Source organism: Lagenorhynchus albirostris, chromosome 18 (assembly GCF_949774975.1).
Source record: "Lagenorhynchus albirostris chromosome 18, mLagAlb1.1, whole genome shotgun sequence".
Lineage (NCBI taxonomy): Eukaryota > Metazoa > Chordata > Mammalia > Artiodactyla > Delphinidae > Lagenorhynchus > Lagenorhynchus albirostris.
In genome coordinates this window covers 61271518-61292189 of record NC_083112.1, presented here as the reverse complement: position 1 = coordinate 61292189, position 20672 = coordinate 61271518, and the positions used below count along the sequence as shown (strand labels likewise).

At 38.0% G+C, this 20672-nt stretch overlaps 1 protein-coding gene across 1 annotated transcript in view; it reads right to left on the bottom strand.

The window, feature by feature from the left end:
* GPC5 (glypican 5) overlaps positions 1–20672 on the bottom strand; it is a 1366876-nt gene that overhangs the window by 1065649 nt on the left and 280555 nt on the right. Inside the window, exon 4 of the mRNA XM_060129314.1 lies at positions 19937–20070. Within this exon, the coding sequence (XP_059985297.1) occupies positions 19937–20070 (134 nt within the window). The remainder of the gene's footprint in view (positions 1–19936; positions 20071–20672) is intronic.

The following is a 20672-nucleotide window of genomic DNA, read 5'->3' as shown; positions in this document are numbered from 1 at the left end:
GTTGATCATCATAAGATGTTTCAGTTTTATTCAGGTGGTGAGAGCCATTAATTTTTCCAGCAAGCAAACGACATCGTCATCATCGCAGTATTGTGGAAACAGAAAAGCAGTGAGGTCACTTAGGAGAGTATAAGCAAGTCCAGATCGAGACGTATGAGGATGGGGAAAAAAACCTTCCAGTCAACGTCAGGAAAATGATAGATTTGAAAACCATTAGGAATCTAGAATTGACAGGTAAAGCAAAGGTTTTAAGATGACTTCTAATTGTCTTCCCCTCCCCAATCAGGTGCACTACACTTTGACGGTAGCTTTGTCTTTGTGACTTGCCCTGGGTTCTAGTCATGTACGCAGAAGTGATGTTTGTTCCCTCCAGGCTTAAGCTTTAAGGACCAACGTGGCTTTGCCAGCTTCTGTTTCCCTCTCCCCTGATGGCAGGCAATGTTTCAGATGGCAGCTGCTCTGTAACTCTGAGGCTTAAAGCCAGAGGAACCGCAACTTGAGCAGTAGCCCTGCTGGTCTGAAATGGGCATTGGTTGGGAACAGAAACAATTTTTTTGGTTCTGAACCAATGATAGGTTGAGGTGTTTTGCTACCACGTCACAACCTAGTCTCTCTTAATTGATACAAAGCTAAGAAAAACAAATGAATAACTGATGGATCATAAGTTCTGAAAAGAAGAGAGGGGAAGGATTATGGAAAACAGAGTGGTTAGCTTTGGAGCAAATTCCCTGAGACTAAAAGAATGGAAGAAAGTCCACGTGAATGTTGATATAAGGTTTGATTTGTGAGGATAGAAATTGAGCAGAGAACGTACTTTGGAACTCTATAATTCTGTGTGTGGCAGTTTTGAGGTCACAGGAATAAAGACTAGTGTTGCAAAAAAGTGGTCGCGTTGAAGGACCAGGAGATCTATACTGGATATAGAAAAATAATAATCATAGTTGAATTGGTAAGACATGAAGGGCTCAAATAACTAGAAGCCATAGTGAGGTTAGAAACATTGACCTGCTGCCACAGCTCCAGTGAATGTTGATCATGAGAAAAGAATCCATACTTCAGTTCCCAGCTTATGCTCAGCCTACTTTAAAAAAAAAAAAAATGCACCAGGTCCTCCTTTTCCAGTTGTACATGAAATGTCACAACGAATAAAACCTTATATTCTTTGGATGATTCAAGTTGCTGGAAGGGTGACTCTATCCATACATTTATTTTTCTACAGTCATGAGAATATTTCCAGTTAAAATTAGGAGAAAAATAAATTCAGGATGTTAGAGCTTCCAGATAATTAACCTTGAGGAGCTGTGTTACGTACATGTTGTTTGCTCATCTTGGTCTTAAGACAGCTCAAGAACACAGAAATCAAACATTATTAAGAGTAACACTCCAAAAATATTTTTTAAAGAGGAAAACATGCTTTGCCAGAATATTTATTCAAAGCCTATATGTCAGGACCACATGCGAATTTATAATTTCTCATTTGGGATTACAACAGTCTAACAAATGATTTCTCTGACTAGGTCTGCCCTCCCATCTTCCCTTCAATGCATGCCCCAAGTTCTTACCAGATTCGCTCCAGAAAACAGCCATAACATTTTCCTCCTTTAAAATTCTAAGCATTCAGGTAAAATGTCTTACCGTGGCTCATCATCTCTCCACCCTTTGCCCCTTAGTTGCCCTGACAGTCCCCTTTCCCTCCAGTCTCACACCCCAGCCAAAACCACACACTCATATTGCCTAAGAAATCTCTAAGATGCCACCTTTTCTTCTCCCCAGAATGGCCTTCCCTCCCACTTCTCCCTGTCAACCATCTACCCATCCTTCAAAATCCAGCTTTATCCTCATCTCCTCCCTAACTCCTTGCCTGACCAGCCTGTGATGCTTCTGTTGGTCTATCCGTTTCTCACGCCACACTTGCCATCTGTTTTATAGCCCTGGTTATCTGGTATTATATTTTGCTGTCTGTATATCTGCCTCCCTGATTAAAGGGTGCATTCTCTAAAGACAAGAGCCATGTCTGCTTTATATCCCCAGGGTCTGGACCACAGTGTGGTACCCCACAGGCACCTAACAAATTCTTGTTGAATTGGCCCCAGATGCGGTGTTAGTTTTTAACAACTTCCAGAATTAGACATTTCTACAATGAAATACAATTTTCAGAAACGATAATGATAATTTAAAGTCCTTAAAGAGCACAGCTGATTTGGGGAACTTTAAATTACGGGACCCACTCCTAGATTGTGAAGCTATATCAGAAAGACCTTCCTAGAAAATGGAAGGAATCTCAAGGGCAGGACTACAAGCTGTGCCGGATTCTACTAAACAGGTTGAAGGCAGATTCTATATTATATATAGAACATATATAGAGACTATATATATATATATATATATTCTTATGGAGAGAATATAGAAGATCTCACATAAAAACCGAATGATCTTTTGGGCCAACCCAATACATATGTGTTGCTGAAGTTAACATGTAGTGACACATTAACATTTAGTCACACTGTGGTGTAAGATAGCCATTATAATTAATATATCACAGGTATACTACATTATAAAGACAAGTTAGAAAGAGCCTTAAAGATGATCTGATCCAGTAGTGCTCTGTCCTAAATGCACTCTATCATCACCAAGGAAACATAAACTGTATGCCTAGATTCCTCCCTCAGACATTCAGATTTTGTGCTCGGGGTAGGAACCAGGGACCTGTGTTTTTCTGAAAGCTTCCTACAGGATACTAATGTGCAGCCTCTTATTTTATAACTAAGGAAAGTTAAAACCAAAGAAGTGGAAGGACTTGTGAAAAGTGACTAAGTTAGTTATTTAGTCAAGCATTTAGTTAATGCAGACCTTGACATCATTGTTTCATTAATTAATAAAAATGCCATCACTTTGCAGTATCGGGCAGATATTGGATATTTGACAAACCAAAGTTGAATGACTCTTTATAGAAAAGAATATTTCTCTCTGTTTTTAAAATTTTACAGAAATAATCACGCTTTTCACAGAACACAGTAGTAGACTGGTAGACAGATAGAAAACAGATACATCAGTTCTTCCTGCCAAAATCTGCACTTAGAAAGTAACATGTTTAGACAGGATTTATCTGTATCTCTTTACCAATTTGAAAGATCTGGTGCAGGAAGCAGGGAGTGGAGAAAATTCTGATCTCTGGCTAATGAACAGCTTTGCACACTGTGCTAGCACAGGAAAGAGGAAAAAGGCTGGAACACAATTGCTCATTCATAGCTTCCAGCCTTGCTTGCCCTGAGCCGACTGACTGGAGAGGAACATGGACCAACATAGTTAGTGCTTCCTTGCTTCCCATGCCCTGGAGGCCTGCAGTGCCAGAAAGTCTCCTGATCTGTCACGTGGCAAAAAAAAAAAAGGATAGAAAAGAAAAAGAAAGAAAGGAAATGCAATTCACCCTGAAGTAATCATTTCTAGTTTGGTTGACACAGGAATGTCCAGTTACTACTCTAAAACCAAGTGACACTTTCGACTGGCTTTACCATTATCGTTTGACTTTAATCATTTTTAATAACAAAAGTAACATATCTTTTGGTGAACACTTAAATAAAAGGCACAAGAAGTTCATATCTGTCCCTCCACAGTGTTTCTCCATCCTCCCTCCTGAGGTAACAAATGTTAACAGCCTGGGGTGCTTTCTTCAGTTTCTTCTATGTGCACCCTAACATAACCAAAAACAGACAGACAGAGACAGAGATGGTTTGGTTTTACAAAACTAGGGTCAAGCTATACACGTACATGCAATTGGCTCTTCTCACTTAACAATATATCATGAACCCTTTTCAGGTTAATAAATCTAGGAGTTACTTATTTTTATACAGATGTATAATATTCCAAAACCTGGATATAGCAACTCTAGCATAATTTATTAAAATAGCCCACTAAGCCAATTTTTACTTTTTAATTTATAAGGCTGACATGTTTCTCATACGTATGGTTTAAAGGGTGACAACAGCGTGTTTCAAACTTTGCTGATTTTCTAGAGAGCTGTTTTCACTTAAGCATATGGCTCCAATCTACATTTGATTTTGCATTTCATTTCATGAGACGTTGCTGGAAACAGCTATGTTCAAAAGTCATACCTCTCAGTCTTAGGTCTTCATCTAGTGGGCATTTGTTTCAATTTTAAAACATTTATCAACTGTTACATAGAACACTTCCTTGCCTTTTTTCCCTTGAACGTGATATAAAAGACTATTTCTAACTTTGAGCAAAGCTGATTATCTGGAAAAATGTTGGAGAAGAACCTGATTTTCAAATGGAACTTTTCTCTGTGGAATGTTTCAGACCACACGTTTCTGTATTTAATGATATATATTGATTTTTTCAGCCCTCACATCAGTCCACACATAATACAGAAACCAAATTAAAAGCAGTGCCTCTCACACACTGTCTGAAAATATCTGTAGAACAAAGGTCAAATGTGCAGTTTGCTGGTTAATGGCCTGAAGCAGAGTTAAGGTTAATATGGCACTAATGAACAGGCTCAAACCTGTGGACGTGTCTGACCACGGTTGTCAAACAGGAGACATTTAAAGTGTCAGTCTCCTGCCCCGCAGAGGAAATACATAATCACACGTTTCTGGGTAAGGGCTATTTTCTCTGGCAATTCTGAATCTATATTTCATCATTTAACTTAATTCCCAACGAAGTCATTCTATTTGACAAAATATTTGTATAGATCTTGAGAAAGAATTTCTAAAGATTTCTTTAGATTTCTGTTCTATGGCAATAATGGTTCTCGTTGTAAATGCTTGAAAATAATTAAATACATGCAGGCAGATGGGCTATAGGGAGACTGAAATCTAGCTTCTTGGTCCCTTTCTATACAGGCTTCATGATTCCTGGAGAGATGCGGGGAGAGGGTGAGTGTAGCACTAAGAAGCAACGCAATAAATGGTACCAGGGAGTTTTATCACAGATGGAAATGTGTTTCAAACACATTGCATTCATATTTGATTACAAAAGAAAATACTGTTTTTTTCTAAAAGCGTAACTCATAAAGTCTGCTCTCTGAACCCACTGCTCAGGATGGAAGCTGTGACCTCAGAACCAGCACTATTCTCCTAGAGAAGGATTTTCTTTCTTCTGACTAAATGATTCCAGGTTTTTCCCTCCTGGTAGGAAGTCTTCTTGTTCATGAGATGGGTTCCCTTCCTTCACAGATTTACTGTGCTTTCTCAACAGAGCTGAAGGTGTTAAGATGGGCAGTAGACTGGGGTGGGGGCACAGGGAAAATGATGGGAAAAAGCACTGAAAACATGCTAACATCCTCCCATCCTCTGCAGAGGATTCTTTTCCAACAGGTGCTGTGTGCTTAAGGCTCCCTAGTGGTGATTTTATACCAGCCCTGAGCTGGACATTCATGACCATCTATACAATTAGTATAGACTCTTCTATTCTCACTTTTCAATATCCCTCAAACCCAACACATTACCATTTAATGTCCCAGTAAGAAGCACCCTTTCTGAAAGCATCCTCCTCTAAAAGAGTGATTTAAACCTGATGTCAAAACCAGGTTTTCAAAACAAGCTCTCACCTCATTTTCCCATGTTGTAAAAAAGTACCTCACAAAGCACCGACTCTGTTCTCCATTAAAAAGGACTTTAAACAAAGACCTTAACTCATTTATAAAAATAAGCACAGAACCAAACATCCAATATTTAAGCAAATCAGATAGTATTAAACTGAGCATCCATCCCAAAGGAGGTGTGATGTTCTCTCCTACCTCATAACTTTGTTCATTTTCATTAAAATATGAAATTATTTGTTCAGTTATACTAGTTTCGGGAAGCATGCTATTAATCTTCCAATAGAAAAAAGTGTCTAGGACCTGACTGGGTCAAGACCAATGAGAAGGTTTAGCCAAACAGAATATTTGCAAATCTAATGATTCTAATATAGGTCATTTATACAAAGAAACATTATAGCTGTATTTTGAGATTCAGGATTTTAGGTCAAATCTTGAATGTTACTCTCTTTTGCAGTAAGATATTTTCTGTGGTTGCTAACATTTTAACTACAAACTCCATGACTTAGGGGATAAGAAAACATTCTGGACAATATTTTCTTCTCTCAGCATCAGAACATTAATGAACTACTTTCACTTTGATAGTCTGCCAATAAATGGGCTTCCTTCTCATTCCTTCTTTTCTTTTTTTTTAATTTAATGACTTCAGTCAGATATTCCTGGTTACCTCCATCCACAAACTTGTCTAACTGAGAGACAATATACGCCTGGTACAAATTATTCTCATTTGCATTTTCACTTACTGTATACCTCTCAATGCATATATTTGTGTTCCTGGAGTCTGATATTAAGACAGGCTTTAGGGTCAAGAAATGTATAGTTAACCAGGTTCAAAGAAAATGAGTTCTTTTAGTCTTCAATTATATTCCTATTATTCTACTAATTCTCATTTTGGAAAAAAATTACTCTTGAATATCACATGTAAACCAGGTATTATTGTATGCCCAACTTCTGAAAGGTGGCATAGAATATTGCTGACCAGGGTTAAACAATACATCATTATTATACATAATCACATTTACCCAATTATGACATCTAAAATACTGTCCCTCACATCTCACAAACCATGCTGTGACAAATAAACCAGAAATTTTCTTTAAAAAAATAAAATACTGTCCCTATGATCAGAATTAAAGTAATTCCGTGCTTCCATTATGATTATTCATATGTACTTTGTGTACCTAAGGCTTAGCTTACATTGGAAAAGGTAAGACAAACCAAATACAGTAAAGATTATAAATCCTTTGGATTCACTCAGTTTGCAGGACCCCAAAGTTGCAGTGTTGCATGTCTAACAAGATTCTTGCTGAAGGAGGGTCAAACCAACACAGCCAAGGGAGCACCTTAGACTGTTAATCTTCAAAAATCATCAAACAGAATCAATCAATTAGAAGAAAATTTGATCTGCAAGTCTGTAAGTCTATGAAGATGGGCCTAAACGAAAAGAATTATCCCAACACTACCTTCAAACTTTCATCAGTTGCACTTCTAAGCAAAAGATTCCCCATGTGATTCTGGACACCATGGTATGGCCTGCAAATGGTTGACATAAATTTGTATCTTGAAGGTGAGAAAAATCATAAAAAGCAGAGCCTCTGTTCAAGGATAGAATCTACTCTAGAAACACATTTCTTCTATTTTGAGCACAATTATGGAGAAATGGGCAGCTTTGTTATTTCTATTCAATATACAACTGGATAAAAAAATATGAATCTCTCTTGATTCCACCTGCTCCCCATTTTTCACTCTTATCTGTATGCATGGTTTGGACACTTCAAATGCCAATGATAGATTTAAAATGATGGAATATTCTTTGCAACAGAAAACCAAGAGCAAGAAAGTGCTTGGTACTCTGGCTGGAGATGAAGCACTCACGATGCTTCTAAGTACAATTACTTTTGCTACTTTAGTAAAAGAAATGAGCCTCACTCATCATCCTGATGTAGGCCCCATAGATTCTGCTAAAAATTCTGAAGTACCTTTTATACACTTCTATAAAAATCATCAATTTCAATATGACACATATTTAAAATCCTCCTCATGGCTTAAAAAATTTGAGTGAAAAAAATGTGAGCTGAATTTGGGGTTCTTTTCAACTTTGCAGATGTTCACTGACTTTCCAAAGGAAAATGGATAAAAGATTCACTTTTTGTGAGAAGGAAGGAAGGGAGGGAGGAAGGTTGCTTTCAGGTATATTAGACAGGGAAAATTGCATTCACAGTTTGGTTTTCTTGATGGGGGATATCTTGAGCCATATAAATGAGATAACCCTGTAGTCATGATTATAAATACTATTGAAAACCTTCTATGCTCATCCGGCAAAGCTGCTGTTTACTGGGAAACAGAAGGTTTTTGGAGAACCAGTTAGAAAAATGTCCAAATTAAAGGACATTTTTCCTATGGCTGAGAAATATATTTTATTATTCTTTCTGTAATGAGAAATTTGGGGAGATTTTGACTCACATTAACTTAAATTTGACAGTCTCAGTATCACGGATGTCGCAAATTAACTTGAGGTCCAGAGCATTATGGACCATCGATGTAAATAACTTGAAGAATTTAGAATAAATCTCATATTCCCTGATATAAGCCTATCCTCACCTAAGCAAGCAAGCTATGAGAGCGCTAATCGCAGACACTGATAACCACATACATTTGCTTTCTGTCGTTTTCAATAATCGTTACCATCAAAACAAAAAGCCAGCAGCATGCACTGGACGCCGAAGCTCTAAGACCATCACAATTTCAACTTCGAGTTTATACCAAGTACTTGGTATAACACAAATACTGTAGAATATTAGCTTAATTGCCCATTGTTTGGATTTAGTTTCAGATATTTCATGAAATGGTCATTAATTTTTTCCACGAACATCTAGAAAATAAGAGCAAACACAGTTTCAAGTCCTTTGTTTATGAACTTTCTTGTTCTGCGAAGTTTTTATCAGATTCTCAGTGGGATACGTGACCCACAAAAGGTTAAGCACCACTAGCCTAAACTTTTGCCACATGTTTGCTCTGCCTCTTGGCATTCCTTCTTCCTGTGTGCCTGGGTTTTGACCCATGGGGTCCTGCCCTGCAATATTCATGTAGGGCTTGACGCTAGCCTGCCTTGCGCTCACGTTTTCTTAGCCCTGCTCTGGCCTGGCCTCTGGCCCCTCATCCAAAGCCTCACCTTGGCCTGCCCTGCCCTAGGTGCCCTCACTGCCACCACTCACTAAGCACTGTTTTAAATTAAACAGAAATGTCCTCATTGAAGGGAACATGGCCTTTATTTTAGTAAATTAAACGTACAGATAATAAATAACAACGGCACCTCCAAGAAGCACTAACTTCCTTTTCGGAAACAGATTGGAAATTGCTTTCTCCAGTCCTACAAATGATATTAAATTTTTCTCAAGGAGTTGACTTTTCCCTGACCCATGGATATTTTCATCCGCTGAGTATGCATATACACAATTCATTAAGCCCAGTCTATCAATACGGATTTACCCATGTAAACAAATACATTTACCCAAACACACGCACATCAAGAATTTTAAAAATTGTGGTTTCAATAAAGTATTTTACTAAGTAAGGTTTAACAACGTAGCTATGAATTCATGTATTTTAAGCCAACTGATTCTACTTAATATGAACCTTTTGAGCTATCTTGGCAGTCATCCTAAATAATGTTAACTGTTCTTCATTCAGTATATGTTTAAAGATTTTTCCTATTGTAATTTAATTATTTTTAACCACATCACTGTGTTCTCCTGTGAGGTACAGGGTAACAATTAATTTGCTTTCATAGACAGACCCATCCTGAATAAGAATGAGGCCCTGACTCATTCCTCTCCTTAAACTATGCAATTTCAAGTGTCCTCTTTAGTTCCCATCCTCAATAAATAAAATTCTTCATGTTCCAAGTGGTAAAATTTTCATCTAATTCAAGATTTAATAATCACATTAGAATAAAATGGAACTTCCCGTTGATACAATATCCCAAAGAAGGAGAAAACTGAGAGAAACAAAAACTCATAAAACAAGTTAAATTATATTTCGTTTCCAACATTGAAAATCTATTATTTCTAAAAATTCTCCTTTCCCCACCTTCACGTCCAAATCACCTCTGACGTTAAAAACATTTTACTTTTACTGAAACCTAAGTCTTTATTACCCCAATACACACTCACGCATACAGCCCACCCCTTAATCAGCATATTCTTAAATGAGAGGCTTGGCTAATTGGAATGCTAGCTGGAGAACAGATGGGGCACTGATGTTGAGACTCTCTCTTAATTTATTGTCCTGGGGTTTTCCTAATTACCCACTTAACTGGCACAGCCACACCGCTTTGAAATAATAATGTACAGCTAATTATCACTGATTTAAGCTTGCTAATAGCTTACTCTTACCAGCTAACTTCAAGCAATCAAGCAGAGAGCAGGAACTGCCATAGGGAAAGCACTCTGCCTGGGCTGGTTTAGACAGCTCTATGAGGGCAGTGTCCTTTACAGCTGTGTTGACTAGGTTTCTGCCCCAAACTAAGGCTAAATCATGATGCTTTGCTAGATGGTTAAAGCCTTTTCCTTGCCTTTCTCAACTTTCGGAGATCTTTGTAACTGGTATGTATCAATCACTCCAAGTCTCCAATCAGCTCGTTACCATCATGCTACATACATGGGAAAAATTGGGTAGACTGAATAAGTACATCTCCAAAATGTGATTAAAATAATAATAAACTAGAGTTTAGCTCCTTTTTCCAGACTCTATCTACAAGTTTAGCACAACCCTTAGATCCAGAGACAGATTTTAATATGTAAATTTCCTTCTTCAAATTTTACAAATAGGAGAAGAAGGCAATGCGTTCAACAGAAAGGTTCCCTATGAATTCAGAAAAAGTGGGAGAAAAAACACAAAAAAGAAGTTAGGAACTTAGGACTATATAGAGAAATATCTATATTTACGATAGGAGACTAGACTTCTGCCTTAGTTTACACTTATTCTGCATTTATTTTAGGAACTTCTTCAGGCATCTCTAGGTCAGATTTCCTAGAGGCAGTGTCTGACACAGCAATGCAGACGCAGGTGACTCACTGAGGGATGCTCGTAAGAGAGAGGTAGTGAGGGAAGCCAGATAGAGTGGGGAGGAAGAAGTTAAGCAGTGATGTTGTCTCATCTTCAGCCAGATTCCACAAGGAGTGCTGCAGTGTGAATGTCACCACATACTTGGTCCTAGCACCTTGAGCAAGGGGCGAGCCCCGTAGGCTCCTGTGTCAGTCGTTGCCTGCAAGCTGCCACCGACGGGGTGAGGTAGGTGGGAGTTTACCCCCCTCACCCATGTGGATGAGATGGTGTTATAGCCACTCTCCAGGATGGGCCCCAGTCATCTTTCCCTTCCTGCCTCCATGTAGTCCCCCTCCACACTGAATAGAACTGACTTATATAACTTTTAGGATATTGCAAAAGTGACAGTGTGGGACTTCGGAGGCTGGATCATTATAAGAAACTACAGCTTCTCCCTTGCTTTCTCTCAGATTGCTTACACTGAGGGAAACCAGCCACAATGTGGTGAGAAAACTCAAGCAGTCCTATGGAGAGGTCATTGTGACAAGAAACCAAGGCCTCCTGCCAACAGCCATGTGAGTGAGCTATCTTGGAAGATGATACTCCAGCTCCACTAAAGCCTTCAAATGACTATGGCCCCAGTTGACTTCTTGACAGCAATCTCCCCGAGACCCCGAGCCAAAACCCCACAGCTAAGCAGCTCCCAAATTCCTGATCCACAGAAAGTTACATAATAAATGCTTATTTTTGCTTTAAGCCACTAAGTTTTGGAATGATTTGTTAGGTAGCAATAGATAATAAACACAGAAGGCTCCTATCTGTTGAGGTCAATTCCCCAGATAATAAGACAGCTGTGCGTGAGCAGCCAGGACACAGCAACCGAGAAGCAGACAAAATGGACAGGTAAAGGGATGCAAGCAGGGCGCCAGCAACATCAACTACCTTAGTTACCTTTCACATTAAATGTTTCCATTAAACCCTTCGTACTCCTTAATACAGTGTCATGCCATGAACTTAATGATGACTTGGACATTTACAGTTTTAAAAAATGTATCTGGCAACACCTTGAAATTCTAGGCCTAGTGAAAATATTCTTCAAAAGTGAAGATATGTTCAGACAAACAATAGCTGAGAAAACTCATCACTAGTAATAAGCAATGAAAGATGTACTAAGGCTAAAGCAAAGATTCTAGATGAACACACAGAAATAAATTTTAAAAAGTACCAGAAAGAATAAAATAGGTAATTATAGGTAAATATTGACTACTTAAAGACAACAATAACAGTAATGTCTTGGGGGTTGCTAAAATGTTGGTAGAAGTAAGATTTGTTGACAAAAATAGCACAAAAGCTAGGAAGAGAGTAATAGAGTGAAACTGTTTTGAGGTACTTATATTGTTCAATAAAGTGGTAAAACTTTTAATTTAAAGTAGATGGTAAAAAATTTAAAGTGCATATTTTAATCTCTATGATAGCCATTGAGAATACTGAAGAAACACAAATCTAAAAAGCTTTGAAGATAAAAAAAATAATAAATACCAGCTAAACTCAAAAGAAGGCAAGAAAGGAGGAATAAAAAAAATGGTATAAAGGGATAACAAAGAACAAGATGGTAGCCTTAAACCCAACTACTATTTGAGTATATTATATATCACTGTAAAACACTGTAGAACCAACCTAAAATTGAGTCATTTATGTCAAGGACAAAATGAAGATGGTCAACGTAGGTGCATGAAGGAAACTTAACCTAACCTTACAGGAATTTACAGCTCTTCTCAGAAATTGGTGGAGGACACCAGCCAATCCCCAAACACCAGGTCTGTCCGTGCCATCTCTGGACTTCCTATTCTCCTAACTCAGCTACCCTGATCCAAATAAGAAAGAAGACCAGTAGCCAAACAATTACCTGAAAAAGCCAAATAACTTCCATATTTATACCATAAAAATCCCTTAGTCTGTGAGCAAATCAGAACTCACTACTCCCATAGCCTTGAGTTTCCCAGTTTGCAGGTTGAAATCCTTGCAATAAACTCATCTTTCTGTTTTTTTTTAATTCAGTAGAGTTTGGTTTTTGAACTATGCACTAGACATTCCAATTAAAAAACAAAAACTGATTAATCACCTCTTAATAAATATTGTTGGTTACCCCTGCCAAAGATCAAATTATTTATGTCAGCAATGGTTATATAAACCTCAAAAGACTTGTTTGAATAAAGGAAACTATATAAACTTAACTCTTACTCTGCCACAAAGATCCGAAAATATGTATGTTTTAAATCAGGTGCCATAAATCTACCATAATTTAAAACAGAAATTTTTATAAGCTATACCATAAAGAAATTAAATCTAAAGTAAATTATGACAATATAATTTTTAAAGACTATGACTTATTTATATGTTAAAACAGTTTAAAGTTTTAGTAAATAGAACAGTGTTTATTTTTCATTACATAGTAAGACAGTGTCAGAGACACTGATGCATTTTACAACTAGAGCAACTATATTGGATATGAGCAAGAGTTTCTCTTGGATACATCCTTAAAAGGTAGACTGTAGTGCGTAGAGTATATGAGTTTTACCAGGTACAGCAAGCCTCTTGCCAGAATAGCTGTACCAGTGCACCATGTGATCATCCACAGAGAAAACCCAGTCCCATGAACAGACTGACCATTAGAAACAGAGTACAAAAGAGTAGCCACATATAGCATTATAAACATATCTTTGTCTGAATCGATCTTTGTATTCAATATAACCCTAATCAAAACTCAAGAGATTATAACATGTATTTGAAAAAATAATTCTACAAACATCTAAGAGAATTTTGAGAAACAGTAAGTAAAGGGGCTAACAAGATTTAAGAAAATCTTTAAGAGCAAAAGAGAAAAAAGAAAAAAAAAAACCAAAACCCAGTAAACAGAGCAATTTCAGAGAGAGCTTATAAACAGGCCAGTGTATCTATCTAAGGGAACTTGGAATGAGTATGAAGCAAAAAAAAAAAAAAAAAAAAAAAGGACGGATTGTTTTAGAGCAACCCTTGAAATCTGCCTCAGAATTTGGAAAATTTAAGTTGGAACTTTACCTCATATATAACATATATAAAGATATAGTCTCTACATATATTAACAATGTGAGAAACAAAACTATAATGCTAGTATGAAAAAGAATAGTAGACTATCCTTTTGAATTGACGCAAGCGAGAAATTTTTAAACATGAAAACATTTTATAAACTCAATTTCTGTTTAACAAAGATCATCTTTAGTGACACATCAACTCACTTATTTACATTTAACTGAACTATCATCTTAGATAGAAAATGTTTGCAAAATCTAAAACTGACAAACAACATATAGAACATAAAAAGAAACTCTTACAAATGGTTAAATTTAAAAAGGAATCTAGTAGGAAACTAAGCTCACAGAAAAAAAGGAAACAAGAGAAAACAAAATTTTAGGAAATAAAAATTTTAAAACTATATTAGTTTGTATTAGTTAACTTATAACTATTATTAAACTATATTAGTTAATAAATTGATTAGAGTGATAAGAAAATAGCTCACCCATCAAATAAGAGATCTGAATTAACAAAAATATAAAGTACAAGAAAAATGTCACTTTATTTGCCGCACAAAGAACTCTCAGTCTCTCACCTAGTTCCTAATCCCAGCTTCTGAGTACCTTCACTATACTAAGGCTGGGTTCTCTTGAGAAAGATCCCTGAACAAGCCCAACAATTATGTAGCATAAAGCTTTCTTCCCATCTTTCCTTAAGGGTCCTGTGGCCCTTTTGCTTCCCAGCAATAGAGACCAGCTCTCAGTTAACTTCAATCCTAAAGATCCAAAATGCCATTCTACTCTGTCTAAATGGGGCTCATAGAGGTCAAACTGAAATGGAGCAGGACCCTATGATCCCTGCCCCCCCATGTCCTCAGTCTGGCTTTTGTCTGTGAAAAACCTTTGGGCAAAGAATAAGTTTAGGGCTTCCCTGGTGGTGCAGTGGTTGAGAGTCCGCCTGCCGATGCAGGGGACGTGGGTTCGTGCCCTGGTCCGGAAAGATCCCACATGCCGCGGAGTGGCTGGGCCCGTGAGCCATGGCCACTGAGCCTGCGCGTCCGGAGCCTGTGCTCCGCAACGGGAGAGGCCACAACAGTGAGAGGCCCACGTACCGCAAAAAAAAAAAAAAAAGAAGTTTAATCAGAGAAGTGAGAAAATGCAGAAACAAAGGAAAACAGTCCAACAAGACTAAATAGTATAGTTTAGTCATTAAGCATAGTTAAGGACCTTTAGTTCCTTTTCATGGGCTATAGATCATATTCTGAGTGGTATCCTGTGAGCTGTTTTGTAGATATTGACACACTCACCAGGTGGAAGAGGTGAACTACATGATGACCAGGCTGTAGCCATGACATAAGCTGCCATCATTCCAAGAACTGGCCTCAAAGAAATGGGAACAAACCAACCCTGGAACTGAAGATTAACGGTACTTAAAACAATCAAGATGACGCTGGTCAGACCACTTTCAAGATGACTGTCAGAGCTGACCGTGCTGTTTCTGCATGTAGTCCCCTCCCTCCATCTACAAAAGCTCTTGCCCACTGATTGTCAGTGCCGGGGTGGGGGGGCAGTTGGCCTTTGGACAGGATTCCACCCTCCCCCCCATTGCCAGCATCCAAAATAAAGCAAGCTTTCCTTTCCACCAACCTTGCCTCTTTATTGACTTTTGAGTGGCGAGCTGCCGGACCCCACTTTCAGTTACAAAATGAAAATTAAATTTTAGGCTCAGTCTGTCTCACACTGGGCCCAATGAATCCACAGAAGTGTGTCTGTTTCACGCTTCTCAGTATGTCTTTGGAAGAGACATACACATCCCTTGCACAATCCCCACAATGGTTCCTCAACTCATGGAGTGGGGGCCAAATTGAAATCCCTAAAACTACCTCTTGTACAAAAAACAGCAAAACAAGAGACTATCACAGCTGTTTTGGTTCTGGTACCAATTCCAGTATGTGGAGAGGCAGTGAGGGTCCCCATACCAATAAAAAGCAATTTTCCCACAGCAGCAGCGTATCTAAAAATCCAATTCAATTCTGACACTATCTACCCAGAGAGAGCGTCAGATTCCACAGGTTAATGGTTCAGTCCTACAAGACTGTGTCCCACCCCCTCCAACACACACACACACTTCAGGTGCCCGTCTCAAGTCCAGGTTGTTACTTGTACTTCTGACCAGTTGGCTATAAATCACACATTCCCACTACCCACTCCCCCCTCGAGTTTGACTAATTTGCTAGAGCCGCTCACAGAACCCAGAGAAATGTTTTACTTACTAGGTCAACAGTTTATTGTAAAAGGATATAACTCCGGAACAGCCAGATGGAAGAGCTGCGCAGGGCAAGGCACTGGAGGATGGAGCACACAGCTTCCGTGCCCTCTCCAGGCACGCCACTCGCCCTGCACCTCCACACGCTCAGCAACACGGACGCTCTACAAACCACCGGGGGTTTTATGGAGGCTTCATTACACAGGTGGGATTGATTAACTCATGGCCACCGTCGATTGAGTCAACCTGTGGCCCCTCGCCCCTCACTGGAGATTAGGAGGTGGGACTGAAAGTTCCAGCCTTTTAACCACATGTTTGGCTCTCCAGGCAGCCAGCCCCATCTTTAGGTGGGACCCAAAAGTCACCTCATTAACATAACAAAAGACACCGTTCTTCTCTCATCGCTTAGGAAAATCCAAGGGTTTTAGGAGTCTATGCCACGAATGGTGTCAAAGAACAAATACATATTTCTTACTATAAATCACACTATCACAATATCTCTGGGAATTGCTGAGTTTAGGGTCATCATCAGACACAAAAATTGTAGTGGTGGTGATCTTAACACTTCACCATTGACCTCACTTGTTTGGCTGGTCTATGCACAGGGGGTAGACACAGATAATGGTTGGATTATCATAACCTGAGTCAGAGGGTGACTCCAATTACATACTCCTTTGTATGTGGTGTCTGCTAGAGCAAATCAATACATGTCCTGCCACCTGCTATGCAGCTAATGACTTGACAAATGCTCTTCTCTCTTTACCAACTAGTAAGGACAATTAGAAACGTTTCACTTTCAGCTGGCAAGAACCCCTTCACTGTTAGACCTCAAGGCAATTCTCCCACTCCATGACAGACAGGAGCCGTGATCATCTAGACATCCTATAGGACGCCACGCTGATAATCAAATATTGATCACATTATGCTAGATAACTTAGTCTGAATGATTCTGGTGGGGAAAAATATTGACATTTTGAGTGCTTGACAATTCAGCAGGGTTTGTAAATGTCTAGTACTCTGAATCTGATTGGGATATTCTTCTCATGCAAAAGACAAATTTCACCACTTAAGAGGACCTAAAGCACAGTAAGAAGCACAGAGCTTTTGGGATCCCTTTGCATCTTAGAGAAAACATATTACACACATATTACAACATACTGTGTTGCTACAACCCATTTATAAAGTAGCACGCACCAAGGTACTCTGACATTCAGTCCAGATGACCCAGTTCATCTATGCCACCAGTGACTGAAGTACTGGTGGCAAATAAAGATGCTCTGCAGAGACTCCAGAAAGCCCCATAAGAAGAATCACAGTATAGACACCAAGGGTTTTAGAGTAAAGTCATTTATTTTTTTACTGAACACTATTTTTGTTTGTTTGGTTGGTTGGTCCATCTGTCATTCAGTAGGTCAGTCAGCTGGTTGGTTTACAACTTGCCTCTGGCAGAACCTGCACACTTGACCATAAACCAGCAAATGATTCTGCAACCTGAGATGCCCATGAGGAAACAAGTACTGTCTGACCTGCCAGGCTATAAGATCGGGCTTGTATAGAAGCAATATAACATCAAGTGGACGTGATCGATTGGAAATCAGGCTCAAGCAGGTGGGAAAAGGACAAGTAAGATACATGGAAATTAGCCCAGACTCACTAAGCACCTATTCCTGCTACATTGCCCCACCTACTTAAATCAAAATTTATGACCTCGTGGGGAAAGATAAGTTGATGAAGGATAAATAAAATTCAGGTTATAAAAGGAAAATCAAAATAGTATTGCTAAGAGAGCTTTCTAAAACGGAGCTGGGAGTCCACTGAGGAAGTGTGACTTACGAACATCTGGACCTGGATGGAATCTGACCTTTGACCACTTACTGTCTTAATGCAGGCACTCAGAACACCTGCCCAATGATACTTATCGGATACTTACCACAAATAACTCGTGACAGCCTATCTACTTATTGAACCCTTACCCTAAAATAGCCCTTAAGAATAAATATTTCCTTTCTTGTATCAGAGTCAATCATAATTCTTGCCAGACAACTTTAACAACCCTGTGGCTTTTATCTTATAAGCCCCTGACTCTTTCCTCTGCTCCAACACCCTTTTAGTTTCACCCAAATCTCTCTCCTGAATTGCAATTCCTAATAGCCCAAATAAACTCTTACTTGCAGCCTTCTGCACCGCTTGGATGACAAAGTCTACTTTACGATAGGAAAGGATAGATAAAATTCAGGTCTACTTTATGGATAGGTCTGCACAATATATAGGCATCAAGAGCAAATATACTGCCACAGAAATTAAGTTCCATTCAGGAATGGCAATAAAAAATGTGTAAAAGTGAAATGCTTAAGCTGGCTCAAGTGCAGGACCTCTGGTTGTTCACCTTGCGTGGCATGAGATTGGCCAGTGATGAGCCTACCCTGATTCATGGGAAATGGTTAATGGTGGCTGACCAGTCAAGGGCATAGAAACAATGAGTTTGCAAGATTGGTGACATGGAGGTCTATTCAATGGCCAGGATAGATACTTATAAAACTTTCCACTCAGATAAGCCCCTCATTGCTCCTGAGCCATTCTGTAACATTTCACCTGCATGGTCTTAGTTTTGCAAGGGAATAAACCATGTTAAGTACCGGGTTTTGTTTTGGTTTTCCAGCAACTAGGTTGTTTTGGTGGTGAAACTGACATGATCTTTAGGAACGTAATATCTTCCTTAGCTGGGTTTTATTATAAGAACCACCATAGCCAAAGCATACTGATTTCTCAAATGCAAGAAATAACTACCGATCACTATAGATGTTTAAATTGAAAAAAACATAAAAACACAGCTATTTTACTTGCAAACAATGTGCTAATTGTTTTCAGCTGTAGCACATAGCCAGTAATAGCTCAGTTCTTTACCCCGTGCTAATAACCCAACTGAGGAGAGAATGGGGCAATTAAGAGCACTATCTCAAAAGGAAACAGATTTTACATTATAGAGAGTAAAGTATATAAAATACTGAATTCTCCATAAGGTATTTTTAGAAATAATTATTTGAATTAATAAACACAGAATTCTGAATTTCAGGTCAATTCAAAAATACCTACTGAGAATCTAGTATTTGCCATTGTACTGGTCAACTGAATACCAAAATAAATAAATAATAGTTTCCTCCAGTATTAAAAAGTTTTTAGTTTAATCACCAATTCTCAAGCAACCGGACACTAATGAAGACTTTAACAATTAATTTAACAACTAATCACGGGCACAGTGGTAGAAATGTGAGTTAATGCTTATCATTTTGAATCGAAAGATTGTAATTTTCAGCATTCCAGGTAAAAGGTATGGACACTTTACATTTTTTAACAGGTACTTAACATTCAGTAATACTTATCACATCATTTACATGAATACTCTCTCTGTGTTCCATTCTGTCCAATATAGTAGCTATTAGCTACATGTAAAATTTTGACTAAAACTAATTAAAATTATGTAAAGTTAAAAATTCAATCCTCAGTCACACTAGCTATATTTAAAAAATTTTTATTTTATTGTGGTAAGAACACTTACCATGAGATCTACCCTCTTAATAAATTCTGAAGTGTACAATGCAATATTGTTGACTACAGGGAGGGGGAAATGAAAAGTTACTCTTCAAGGGGCATAGTTTCAGTTAAGCAAGATGACTGAGTGTTACAGATTGCTGTAAAACATTGTACACTAGCCACATTTGAAGTGCACAATGATCATATGTATGTAAGGCCTGCCATATTGTGTCATAAAAAATGTTCCCTTATCACAGAAAGGTTTTTTGGTCTCCTGAGTTGAACTTATCTTCCTAATAGACAGAATAGGAGGAAGCACTGAATTTTAAAGGTAATTAATGTTGATCCTTTGTTTCTTCAATAGTGTATTTTGTTCTACTTAATTCTTAATTCAACCCCTGCAGAATAGAATACATTCTATTCTGTTGTAAAATTAATAGCTTACTTTCTTTTCTCTTTCTGGTTGTAAAACAAATGTCTTACTTTCTTCTGTTGGCAAGTGTCTCTTCCCCATTTCTTATAAAGATCTTCATTCCATGCTTCTCTTTGCTCCCATCAAAAGAACAACGGGGGCTTTGTGTGGGTGTTCTGATTGGACGGCCACAAATCTTATTTACCTTTTAAATAGAAAATATTAAAGACAGTTAGAAAGCATGCTCCAGCCTTTCTGAGGATGTAATGTTCACTAGAGTCCAAAACAATAACATATTCTTATTTATAGCACACTAATAACCTTTAAGACATACAATGTTTGTTAATTTTTAAAATAAAGGGAATCAAATTATCTGTATAAAATGGCAGCCATAATAAATTGATGCTATACACATTTATACAGTTTGCATGTATGCAAGCGCAAAATACACGAATAAAAACATATATGCAAAATCAGAGAACTACATTAATAAACTAGCCTGCTTGTATAAATAAAACTAATCAAAGTAGATATTATTTATGGTTTATAACCATATGTATGACTAATTACTTACTTGTACTAATTTTTTTTAATAAAATAATTTGCTATTGAATATGTGGTCCATTTCTATATGAGTTCTAAGGGTAGTTTTCTTCTTAAAATGCTTTCTTAGAAATGGCAATAAATATTTTTATATAAGATCTCATTTTGTAATAGTTGTATATCTTTTTCCTCAATCTGGTTTGATTTCAAGGGTGTTATTTATGGTCTCTTTTTTAAAAATTATTTATAGAATTGAAAATTTTA